The following is a 13,159-nucleotide window of genomic DNA, read 5'->3' as shown; positions in this document are numbered from 1 at the left end:
CCCATCGATCTGCTACCCGGTACTACTCCTCCCCGTGGGCGTATCTATCCTTTATCCGCTGCTGAGACCCGGTCAATGTCCGAATATATTGAGGAGAATCTGGCCAGAGGATTCATCCGGAAATCTACCTCCCCGGCGGGAGCAGGCTTCTTTTTCGTCAAAAAGAAGGACGGCTCTCTCCGTCCCTGTATAGACTATAGAGGCCTAAACCTGATCACGGTGAAGAATAAGTACCCCCTTCCGCTCATTCCAGAATTATTTGATCGTCTGAGGGGGGCTAGGATCTTCACCAAACTGGACCTTCGTGGGGCGTACAACCTGGTTCGTATTCGTCAGGGGGATGAATGGAAGACGGCATTCAACACCCGGGACGGCCACTATGAATACCTGGTAATGCCCTTTGGTCTCTGTAACGCTCCTGCCGTCTTTCAAGAGTTGGTCAATGACATCTTCCGGGACCTTCTCTACTCCTGCGTAGTGGTGTACCTGGATGACATCTTGGTCTTCTCTCCGGATCTCCAGACTCACCGGAGGGACGTTCGTCAGGTCCTGCTCAGGCTAAGGCAGAACCATCTCTACGCTAAATTTGAGAAGTGCCTCTTTGAGCAGACCTCGCTTCCGTTTCTGGGCTACATTATCTCTCAGACCGGCCTACAAATGGATCCTGAGAAACTGTCTGCCATCGAGAAATGGCCCCGACCGGAGGGGTTGAAGGCCATTCAGCGATTCCTGGGCTTCGCCAACTACTACCGCCTCTTCATACCACACTTCTCTTCCCGGACGGCCCCAATTTCTGCGCTCACCCGTAAAGGTACTAATCCCAAAGAGTGGCCACCCGAAGCAGAGGAGGCCTTTCTTTCCCTTAAACAGGCCTTCTCTTCCGCCCCGGTGCTGCATCGCCCAGATGGCAACAAGCAGTTCTTCCTGGAAGTTGACGCCTCCTCCTCTGGAGCCGGAGCGGTACTTACTCAAAAATCATCTTCCGGGAGGATGGTAACTTGTGGCTTCTTCTCTAAACTCTTCTCCTCCTCTGAGCGCAACTATTCCATAGGAGACCGAGAGTTATTGGCCATCAAACTGGCATTGGAGGAGTGGCGTTACCTGCTCGAGGGGGCTCTTCACCCGGTAATAATTTACACTGACCACAAGAACTTGGCTTACCTCCAGCATGCCCAGAGACTTAACCCGCGCCAAGCCCGGTGGTCCTTGTTTTTTGCTCGTTTTGATTTTGTCCTTCATTTTCGCCCGGCTGACAAAAACGTCAAGGCGGACGCCTTGTCTCGATCCTTTCTGGTGTCTGATCTCGAGGAGGATCCGAAACATATCATCGATCCCGCCAGAGTAATGCAGGTGGCTCCCGTGAGTCTAAATCGTCTTCCTCCTGGTAAGACGTTCGTACCAGTACCTGATCGGGAGAAGATCCTACACTGGGGTCATTCGTCTAAACTAGCTGGCCACGCCGGTCAGAAAAAGACCCTCCAGCTTATTACCCGGCACTACTGGTGGCCTAACCTGCACAAGGATGTAATAGACTTTGTTTCTGCCTGTGTGTCCTGCGCCCGCAACAAAGTTCCGAGACACCTGCCGGCCGGCCGCCTCCTACCTCTGCCAGTACCTGCTGCCCCCTGGCAGCATATAGCGATGGACTTCATTACTGATCTGCCCGTCTTTGCCGGTTGTACGGTCATTTGGGTGGTCGCTGACCGCTTCTCCAAGATGGCTCACTTCATTCCACTGCCAGGTCTTCCGTCTGCACCCGAGCTGGCTAAAGACTTTATCCGCCACATCTTCCGTCTTCATGGCCTGCCCCGTCACATCGTGTCGGATCGTGGGGTACAGTTCACTTCCCGTTTCTGGAGAGCCACTTGTAAATTGCTGGACGTCACCCTGGACTTCTCCTCCGCTTACCACCCACAGTCTAATGGTCAAGTGGAGCGGATCAATCAGAACCTGACCAGTTACCTTCGGCACTTCGTTAATGCCCACCATTCTGACTGGGTGGATCTCCTGCCATGGGCCGAATTCTCGTACAACAATCACGAGAGCGAGTCTTCCTCCAAATCCCCGTTTTTTGTAGTCTACGGTCAGCATCCTCGGATCCCGTTTCCCGTCTCCACCTCGGCGGACAATCCGGCTGCGGAATCTCTTGTTAACAAATTTTCCTCCATATGGGAGAGTACCCGGTCCGCACTCCTTCTGTCATCCGAGCGTATGAAAAGACACGCTGACAAAAAACGTCTGGACCCTCCTCAATTCCGCCCTGGGGATAAAGTCTGGCTCTCGTCCAAATATGTCCGGCTCAAGATCCCTTCCTATAAGTTAGGGCCTCGGTTCATCGGCCCACTGGAGGTCATCAGTCAGATCAACCCGGTGGCCTATAAATTGAAACTCCCGGCCAACTTACGGATCCCTAACTCCTTCCATGTGTCTCTCCTCAAACCTGTGGTGCTTAACTCTTTTTCCAAGTCTACAGGTACGCCTCCTGCTCCGGTTTCTGCTGAGGACGAGTTTGAGGTAGAGAACATTCTTGCCACCAAAAGGGTAAGAGGAAAGACCTTTTTCCTGGTAGATTGGAGGGGGTTTGATCCTGAGGAGAGAACGTGGGAGCCCCGGGAGAACATCCATGCCCCTCTCATCCTAGCTAAATTTCTGTCTGGCCTAAAAAAGGGGGGGCCTAAAGGGGGGGGTACTGTAGTGCCGGCGTCCCTGCCCTCTGCTAGGCAGGGACGCTGCTCCCCTCACCGCTCTGCTCCGTGCCCGGCATCCTCCCCCCGCTCTGCTGTCAGCGCGCGCTCCGTCCCGGCGTCCTCCTCCTGCTCTGCTCTCAGCGCGCGCTCCTTCCCGGCCCCTGTGCTTAGGGCGCGCGCGCGCGCGCTCCCCTCCTCTTAAAGGGGCCGCGCGCGCCGCCCTAAAGAGTCCCCGGCCAATGGCCGGAGGACTTCATCATATATAAGGCACCTCCTCCAAAATGGAGGTGCCCGAGCAATGTTGTTTGCACCTGTGTCTCACCTGTGCTTCAGCCCTCAGGTCCCGTTGCCAGTTTCCTGCCAGTTTCCTGCCAGTTACCTGCCAGTTACCTGCCAGTTACCTGCCTGAATACTTGTTACCTGTCTGCCAGTCTGAGGTCCGACGGTCTGCCTTACTACTCCTGTCAGTCTGTCTAAAGGACCAGCCTGCCCGCTCACCTGGGAGCGCATATCAGCTACCTGCCTGCTTGCCTGAGGTCCGACGGTCTGCCTTACTACTCCGGTCAGTCTGTCTATGGACCAGCTTGCCCGCTCACCTGGGAGCGCTTCTCCGTTATCTGCCTGCTTGCCAGCCCGGAGGCTCCGTTGTCACGTGCTGTGACCACCAGCTATCTCAGAGACTCTTGCCCGCTCACCTGGGAGCGCATCTCCGTTACCTGCCTGCTTGCCAGCCCGGAGGTCCCGTTGTCACGTGCGGTGACCACCAGCTATTCCAGAGACTCTTGCCCGCTCACCTGGGAGCGCTTCTCCGTTACCTACCTGCCTGCCAGCCCAGAGGTTCCGCCGTCACGTGCCGTGACCACCTGCTATTCCAGAGACTCTCGCTTGCTCACCTGGGAGCACACATCTACCATCTGCCTGCTAGCCTACCCGGAGGCTCTGCCATCACAGGTCGTACCTACCCCTTACCCAGAGACTGCCCTGATCACTTGCCGTAACTCCCTGTCCGTTCACCCAGAGACTGCCACCCGCTCCCTTACAAGGGCCGCCCCCTTGTATAGTAGCTCAGAGGTTCCGCCTCCCGGACCCGTTACATCAAGCACTTTCCAAGTGATGCTAAAATCGCTTGGAAAGCGCTTGACAACCTGCATGCGAAATCGCATGTTCAAAACGCGTGAAAAACGCTTGTCCCTGCCTGAAAAGATGCATGTAAAATCAGCATGCGTTTTTTCTGCCAGGAAGATGCAGAAACGCTCAGGAAAAATCCGGAGCATTTCTGCATTGTGGGCACATAGCCTAAGTAAGTAAAATAAGTAAAATGTAATAGTGCATATAAATAACACAGAGGACTTCGTAAACACTGCTTTTGCTCAAAAAATGCATAAAAGCCATCCCACCAGTGCCTCGCCCAGGGGGATATGGGGGACTCGGTACACGGGCCTTTACCTTCTTGGGATGTCACGGCAGTCGGCTCCCGGGCCCGTACCCTGGGGTCACTCTTAAAAAGGGGGTTGTTGCTTGAAGGGATGAATAACAGTTTTGTCTCGTGACGCCACCTTGTGGTTCCCGGTAATGGGTACCGGCACTGCTGCAGACCTCTGGAGCAGATGTTGAGGCAGCTGGGTTGGTGCGGCTCTTCACAGGCAGAGCACAGCTCCAGGGCCGTGTAGGTGCAGATGGTGATACTGGGCGTTGTAGTGCAGGAGCGACAGCGTGGTAGAAATAACTGACAGAAACAGTGGGGTGCAGTCATCCGAGTTTACTCACAGTTCTTTTAGGTTCTTCAGGTGGCACTATACAGGTGACCGTCTCCCACGTCGCACTGCGTTTACCAGGCAGGGGTTCAGCACTCCCTCAAGTATATCAGAAGCACTTAACGGGACCCCCTTTCTGTATGTTCCCTCCTTAGCCGACTTCCCGTGCTGGGTCTCTCCCTCCTGCCCTGCGCCTCGCCACACAAAGTCCCGATCGGGTGCCTTGAGATCCCTCTGGGCACCTTGAAGTTCCCAGACCTGACTTGGTGCTCTTTTCGGCGGCTTAGGTGCGAATGTGGCGACTGCACCCTGAAAGTGCAGAAGCCTCCAGTTTTCCAGCCGAGACTTGAAGTAACTCGGCTAGTCCAGGGACCGGTGCCCTTCTTGAGGCCTGATCCCTCTGACACCTGGCAGATTCGGCCGTACGGGTGCCGTCCTGCACTCACCATACCCCCTGGGATCCCTTCTATTCCTTCCTCCCTGACTCCCACCCCTCTCTCAGGCTTGCGCATGACAGGCCGAGCCTGCCTCCCGAGCAGAGCTCCTGCAGAGCCCCTGCTCCTTCCACTTCTCCTCCTCTGACTAACTAACTCTAACAAAATGGCTTCCCCTATATATACACCTCCTATTCAAGTGCTCACCTGTTCTGCATCCTCCACCCACACCCACTACTGGTTCCCCCTCACTTTTGGTTCCCCCCACTCCAGCCAGGGACGGGGCAGCAAAGAAGTGCATAATGCCCTTCCAGCCGGCCTGGAGTAGTGTAGTGTTGAGTGCAGGTGTTGGGGTCCCGGGCAGCACTCCATCCTTACCTGAGAGAAGGAGATGCCACACCTCTGGGTGAGGTGCAGTACCTCTGTGGCGACTGAACCCTCAGGGGCGCCACACCAGCGCCAAGGTGTACCCAGTCAGGACGGTCCTATGCTGTCTCTAATGTGTCTCTGTCCCACGCTGTCCTCTGCTGTCTGTCCTATGTCTGTCGCTGTCCTACGCTGTTCTATGCTGTCTCTTATGTGTCACTGTCCTATGCTGTCTGTCCTATGTCTGCCTCTGTCCTATGCTGTCTGTCCTATGTCTGTGTGTCACCCTGGCCTGGATGCCACAAATGTATAATAAAGCTGTGTCTGAGCAAGGGGGAGGTTCTCTGGTCAGGGACCATTAGCATGCAGCACCTCCTGTCCCAGGCCAGTAGGGGGAGCAGGCTGCCCCTATAAAAGCTGGAACTGGGGGCAGGGTTATAGAGTTCTGGACGACCTGTCTCTGGAGTGAGAGGTGTCCCAGAGAAGGGAGAGCCAGTTCAGCTGAGGCTGAGGAGGACGAGTGGCAGTAGAGGAGCCACGAGCCAGGGACGGAAGGCGAGGGGAGCCTATCCTGGTTGAGAGAGAAACTGAACTACCGGACTTTGGTGTCCGAGGCTGTTAGGATTCCAAGTCCTACAGCAAATAACCAGTCCGCAGGGAATTGTATGTCCCTTGGCCTAAGAAGCCCGGAGGTTCCGCCACAGCAGAAGGGACCAGCAAAGCTGCACCAGGCCAAGAATAGAAAGGAACCCAAGTAGCAAGCCATACGGGCGAGAAGACACGCCGAGCTCAGGAACGTGGGCTGTTACACCACCAGGAGGGAAAAAGCCAAAAAGAGCGCAGAGAATACGGTAGGCCTACACCCTCACCCTGACCAGGAGGGCTTCCCACTTGTTCTCAGACATCCAGGCCCCCTCCTAGCCGGGACTGTTTTTGGGTCGTCTCATCTGTTCTAATAAAGAACCTGAACTGTTTAAGAGGCCTCCGTCTCCTGGCTATTGCGATCGGAATCATCCCCTCCATCATCCATCTATACTCTGCCCTGGGGCCACACTCCTCCCGTGGGGAGTTATACTACTTAGTGCTGCACACCTACATCTGCCCCAGCGGTCTGCACTGCAGCGGCGGTTAACCCTGACCGCAATCCATGGGTGGCGTAGTCGGACATTTAAAACCCTACAAATAGACTGCCACAACGTTTGGTCTGACCACCCTGAGCCACGGACCGGGTTGCCACTACTACCCCCATTATTGCCCTGTTGCCCGGCTCCGAGTGCCCCACGGCCCAGGGGGCGAGTCATCTGCATCTGTCCCATGCTGTCCTATCCTGCCTATCCTATGTCTGTCTCTGTCCTATGCTGTCTGTCTCTGTCCTATGCTGTATGTCCTATGTCTGTCTCTGTCCTATGCTGTCTGTCCTATGTCTGTCTCTGTTTTATGCTGTCCTATGCTGTCTGTCCTACGTCTGTCTCTGTCTTATGCTGTATGTCCTATGTCTGTCTCTGTCCTATGCTGTCTGTCCTACGTCTGTCTCTGTCTTATGCTGTATGTCCTATGTCTGTCTCTGTCCTATGCTGTCTGTCCTATGTTTGTCTCTGTCCTATGCTGTCTGTCCTATGTCTGTCTCTGTCCTATGCTGTCTGTCCTATGTCTGTCCCTATCCTATGCTGTCTGTCCTATGTCTGTCCCTATCCTATGTCTGTCTCTGTCCTATGCTGCCTGTCCTATGTCTGTCTCTGTCCTATGTCTGTCTCTGTCCTATGCTGCCTGTCCTATGTCTGTCTCTGTCCAATGCTGTCTGTCCTATGTCTGTCCCTGTCCTATGTCTGTCTCTGTCCTACGCAGTCTCACTTTACCATGTGTCAAAAACAATCTCAATGTGAATATGGAATGTGAATAAACAATAGATAAATAACACACTGATAAAAAATATATAAAAGTGGAAGTACCAGTCAATTATCTAATGTTTATGATGGTGCCCCTAGTCTCCCCCATGGCACATGTGACGCGCCCCCTGGGCCTGTGTTGTGCAGGGGATACCCGGAACCGGGCCTCTGGTGGGATGTAGTCTCCGTGGCGCTGACCTGGTTCGTGCCCAGGGTGGTCAATTCAGTGGCAGTCTTAGTGTAATAACAAATGTCCGACTACGCCACCCGTGGATTGCGGTCAGTGGGGACCGCCGCTGTGCTGCAGACCGTTGAGGCTGATGTTGTTTGCGCAGCCGAGTATGGGATAACTACCCATGGGAGAAGTATTGCCTCAGGGCAGCTAGTGTGGATGATGGGAGTGATGGTGTGAGCGTCCCAGTACTAATGGTGCCGGTGCGGCGATGAAACACAGAGACGTGGGGTTGCAGTTTCCAATGCTTTACTCACAGTTGTTATTCGTGTCAATCCTGCAGGCGATGACTGCCCAAGCCATGCTGCGTCCACCAGGCAGGGGACTCGACCAACTCCCAGGCAATTCCAGAGCGTGGCACAGGGCTCCCTTCTCTTCCCTTCTCTGGCCGTCCTCACCAGTGACCCACCTTTGTCCAGCTTCCTCGGGCCTTCTATTGGCGAAACCTATCTCCGGTTTCCCTGACCCTATGTGGTATGCTTTCCTGGCGGATGTAGTGAGGGGTCGCACCAAGATGTGGTCACAACCTCCGGTCTTTGGCTGAGGAATCTGTTGCCTCCACCAATTTGGGTCCCGGTACCCTGCTCTGCCAACCCTTCACCCGCAATCTCCTGGGCCTTTGGGGTTCCTTCTGCCTTCGTGTCTCTGGGCCTTTCTCTGTGTTCCAGTTCCTTGTTTCCTTTCTTACTTCCTTTGCTGTTCCTTCTCCTCTCTCTCTTTTGCTCCGGCCTCCTGACAAGGCCTGCCCCTGGAGCAGCTCTGCTCCCTGTCACTTCTCCTCGGACTGCACTCCTCTCTGAACTCACACTGTCCTAAGATGGTGCCCACCTTATATACCTCCCTCTAGCACCCGAGCCCAGGTGACTAGCAACCAATGGGCTCCTACCTATGCCCAGAGACCCACCCCTATCTGCTACTACACCACTGGGTTTTCCTCCCCCTCCCCACTCCAGCCAGGGACAGATGCTGTCGTGCCTGCACTTCTGTGGGAGCACCGTTGAGCTGTCCCTCGGAAATGGGGTGTGTGTGGTGCATGCAGCCTAACGAGCCCTAGTCCACACTCCATCCTTACCCGGGAGTGGAATATCACACCTCTGGGTCGAGGTGCAATACCCCTGTAGCAGCCGAGCCCTCGGGTTGCTACACATGTCAGAGGAAAGTTGAGGAAGGTTGGATTTCAATATGTCCAATCCTTTGTCCTCACAAGAGATAAGTCATTGATGGAGGTGTCTGTCAGCCACTTATCGCACTCTCCGCATTGAGAACATATCAGTCAGCTGAGCCTGGCATGCATGCGAATGGAGGAGTCAGGGCAGAGATAGTCATCAGCTGGGAGATCATCCTACCAAAAAGTCATCTATGGGTACCACCATTAGTCAATTTTACATGAGATTATTGTATAGGACTAAAAGTTCCCAGAATACAAAGCACCTGAGAAAATGTGGAGCACAACTAAGGCCTCATCCAGGCATCCATGAGTCACATACATGATCTATCAGTGTTTTTTTTAGATAGAAATGTACCCATTGTAGTGTATGGTGCTGTTCACATGTCCTTGTTTTTTTGCAGACTGAGTGGTCTTCAAAATGTCACAGAGACATGTCAGATTTGGATCTGAGTCACAAATCAAAATTACCTATACAAATCTAAGGGTCCTTTGAAAATCACAGACAGGACAAGGATGGCCTCAATCTATGTGTGCTGTCCGTGATTAAAGGGGTTGTCCACTACTCAGACTACCCCTTCTGAATCCCTAAGTTTCCTACTTATATGCTATTAACAGTACTCACTTCCGGTGCCGGCGTCCAAAGACTCTCCCGGGGAGCAGCTCTCACTTCCTCCGGTGATATGTTCAAAGGCCGGGAGAGCGAAGCCAGTGCTGATTGGCTGCAATTTCACTTGAGCCCTGGGAGAGCCAGTGTCAACACCACTGGAATAGTGCCAGAATCGGAGGTGAGTATAAGTGTTATTATTTTACAAGGGGGAAACATAATTCAGAAGTGGTTGTCCTAGTAGTGGATAGGACAAATGTTGCAATTTTGTTTTTCATACACGAAAATCAATGATGAAACACTGATGGTAAAAACTGACACTGATGACACTCAAACCATTTTTTGGGTACCAGAAAAATCCCTGACGTCTGAATGAGGCCTTAGCTGTACGGCCGTGAATATGAGATAAAACAAGAGGCTATCCTGTTCATCATCTTTCCTACGGCTCTAACACGGTTGGATTCCCTATATATCTGGCTATATAAAAACGTCATTACTATCCACGGTGGCTTGTGACTATGTACTGTACATTGCTGGAAATAGTATAATAATGCGTATATTTTGGCTCTGTTTTCAGATATGGGCCTCCTAAGTGTGTGCATTATGTTTCCTCTACTCTTCCTGGCTGCAGATGCGGTACAAAAACGACAATCAAGGGGACAAACTGAAGCGGAGATTCATGCTAATATATTAAGTAAGTGATTCCATTGTTATTTTCTGTAGATGATTTAGGGGAAGAGTTATTGTAAGCTGATAACAGTTCAGAGATTTGTTTTGGATCAGCCTCATGAACAAGAAACCTCAGTCAGAAACAACCCATGGACTTCTATGGGAGAGTGTTGTGTGCATGCTCTGTGATGTGTGTGACTCGCCCCCTGGGCCTGTGTTGTGCAGGGGATACCCGGAGCCGGATCGCTGGGGGTTGTAGTCTCCGTGGCGCTGACCCGGTCCGTGCCCAGGGTGGTCAATTCAGTGGCAGTCTTAGTGTAATAACAAGTGTCCGACTACGCCACCCGTGGATTGCGGTCAGTGGGGACCGCCGCTGCGCTGCAGACCGCTGAGGCTGATGCTGTATGCGCAGCCAAGTATGGGATAACTCCCCACGGGAGAAGTATTGCCTCAGGGCAGCTAGTGTGGATGATGAGAGTAATGGTGTGAGCCTCCCAGTACTGATGGTGCTGGTGCGGCGATGAAACACAGAGACGTGTGGTTGCAGTTTCCAATGCTTTACTCACAGTTCTTTACTGGTCCTAGTCACCTCGGTACCGGCGGTGACTGCCCAAGCCATGCTGCGTCCACCAGGCAAGGGGCTCGACCAACTCCCAGGCAATTCCAGAGCGTGGCACAGGGCTCCCTTCTCTTCCTTTCTCTGGCCGTCCTCACCAGTGACCCACCTTTGTCCAGCTTCCTCGGGCCTTCTCTTGGCGAAACCTATCTCCGGTTTCCCTGACCCTATGTGGTATGCTTTCCTGGTGGATGTAGTGAGGGGTCGCACCAAGTTTTGGTCACAACCTCCGGTCTTTGGCTGAGGAATTTATTGCCTCCACCAATTTGGGTTCCGGTACCCTGCTCTGCCAACCCTTCACCCGCAATCTCCTGGGCCTATGGGGTTCCTTCTGTCCTCGTGTCTCTGGGCCTTTCTCCGTGTTCCTGTTCCTTTCTTACTTTCCTTTCTGTTTCTGTTCCTTCCTTCTAGCTCCGGCCTTCACCCTAGGCCTGCCTCGTGGAGCTGGGCCCAGACTGAGCCACAGCTCCCTGTCAGCCCTCTTTGGCTGAACTCCTTCTCTCTCTGAACTGAACTGAACCCTGTCCTAAGATGGTGCCCACCTTATATACCGCCCTCTATGTGTGAGCCCAGGTGACTAGCAACCCATGGGCTCCTACCTATGCCCAGAGACCCACCCCTATCTGCTCCTGCACCACTGGGCTTTCCTTCCCCTCCCCACTCCAGCCAGGGACAGATGCTGTCGTGCCTGCACTCCTGTCTCGTGGGAGCACCGTTGAGCTGTCCCTCGGAAATGGGGTGTGTGTGGTGCATGCAGCCTACCGAGTCCTGGTCCACACTCCATCCTTACCCGGGAGTGGAACATCACACCTCTGGTTTGAGGTGCAATACCCCTGTAGCAGCCGAGCCCTCGGGGTGCTACATGTGCAGAGGTCATTGTGCAGGGAGGAGGAAGAGGTGAGATGTGACCTATTGCTCATGATGTGTTATCTATATGTAAATGTGCTACATATCGGTGTAAGGTCCCAGATTTATCACACTGATGTCAAAAGAATCTGCTGATAGTAGGAACCATCGACAGTGTAATGTGCATGGGCGCCTTCAGACTGTTCCTCGACAGGGAGAGAGAATCCGATCTATTGAATTTCATGGACGATACTTTTATTCTCACTGGAGATAAGCTGGTGCCAGAGGAGTTTCAGAGTGGCTCTCTCAAAGAGAATACAGGAGCCAAGTATTCTGGTGTATGGAGGAGTCGCAAGAGATAGCTATCTAATGTGTACGAGTTCTCCTTATTCCTCCCTGTGATGATAATGAAATGCTGTAAAGTGATCTTTAGAAAACAGAGAGTATCAGACTATTGTCAGGCTCTGTGGTTGGAGTGAATACTGCAAAACGTCTGAATTTTTCAATATGGAAATAATTTTTACATGGAAAGTTGAAAAAAGTGTTTTTGGCCACCACTTCATCTACTGTCCTCAATGTTGTCCATTTCTTAGTGTCCTCATTGCTGAGAAATACCGGCAGATACTTACCCATCATGTAATACCACCAGGGAGGCATCTGATTGGCTCCAAATTTGTTCTGCAGCAAGACCACACACATTCAACCAATGTCATTAAGAACTATCTCCAGTGTAATGAAGAACCAGGAGTCCGTGAAGTTAGTATAGTGACCCTACAAAGCACTGATCTTAACATCATCAAGTTTGTCTGGGATTTTATGAAGGATTTGCTCTATATCCACAAAAGATGTGTGGTTAGTCATACAAGATGTTTGGAACAACCGTCCTGCCGAGTTCCTCCAAAATCATAAATATCACATCCACTAAGTACAACATACAACAACACATACAACATGGTAATGAAGCCTTTCTGATGTCTATAAAAGTCGCCATTACCAACTCCAAATAATTAGTTGTCAGAAAACAACCGGAGTTTTGAAGCTAAAAATACCAGGATTACCGGATTATGGGATGCAGTTTGTTACCAAAAATTTTTGGGGAAAAATGGGGGTGCGTCTTAGACTGTAATCCGAATGTAGCTTATCGTGAGTGGGGTGTGGCTGTGGTAGAGCTGTGGTCCCTGGAGGCAGGGTCGCTGCTGCAGGGAGCTGGCAGCGGCAGCAGGAGAGGGCGATGCTGCGGGCCCCAGGCTGGGAGGAGGGGGTGTTTAGCGGTGCGAAGATGCAGCGGGCCCTGGGCTTTCACAAAATGTTGCTGTAGCCCCCGCACTTCCCATAGTTTTCAATGCAGTGGACTTCGTGAAAATGGCCACCAGAGTGGCGCATGTGCAGATTGAGATCTCGGTGCTTCTGGCAGCCATTTTCCCGAAGTCCATCACATTGAAAAACCCTGAGAAGTGCGGGGGCTACAGCAACATTTTGTGAAAGCCCGGGGCCCGCTGCATCTTTGCACCACCAAACACCCCCTTGTCCCAGCTTGGCATCCCCAGCATCGCCCCAATCTTGCCGCCACCAGCTTCCTACGCCAGCGACCCTGCCTCCTGGAACCCCTCTCCACCGCATATGCCCCCCCGGTAACAGTAGGCTATCGTAAAAGTGGACTATAAGACAGCACCATTTTATTGAAAACATTTCTTCCGAATTTCCTCCCTGAAATATGGGGTGCGTCTTATAATCTGCAAAATACGGTAATTCGATTTTATTGCACACATAGTAAAAAAAAAGCTACATAGGTAACAGTGCAAGCACAGATAATGAAAAGTAAGAACAATGGGATTCTTAGCTAAGAAATGTATTTAGTGATTTCATCAGTAATATATAAACCCATTACATGTATGTA

The 13,159-nt window shown here is 52.4% G+C and overlaps 1 protein-coding gene across 1 annotated transcript in view; it reads left to right on the top strand.

Annotated features, from left to right (window-relative positions):
• Nucleotides 1-13,159, top strand: part of MATN2 (matrilin 2) — a 164,401-nt gene that overhangs the window by 21,342 nt on the left and 129,900 nt on the right. The window contains 1 exon segment of the mRNA XM_073679632.1: nucleotides 9,709-9,825. Coding sequence (XP_073535733.1) covers nucleotides 9,709-9,825 — 117 coding nt within the window.

The sequence above is a fragment of the Phyllobates terribilis genome, unplaced genomic scaffold (assembly GCF_046119375.1).
Source record: "Phyllobates terribilis strain yellow unplaced genomic scaffold, ASM4611937v1 Scaffold_4__5_contigs__length_816908805, whole genome shotgun sequence".
NCBI classification, from domain to species: domain Eukaryota; kingdom Metazoa; phylum Chordata; class Amphibia; order Anura; family Dendrobatidae; genus Phyllobates; species Phyllobates terribilis.
The sequence above is the reverse complement of the archived record's forward strand: the minus strand, read 5'-3'. Positions and strand labels throughout refer to the sequence as shown.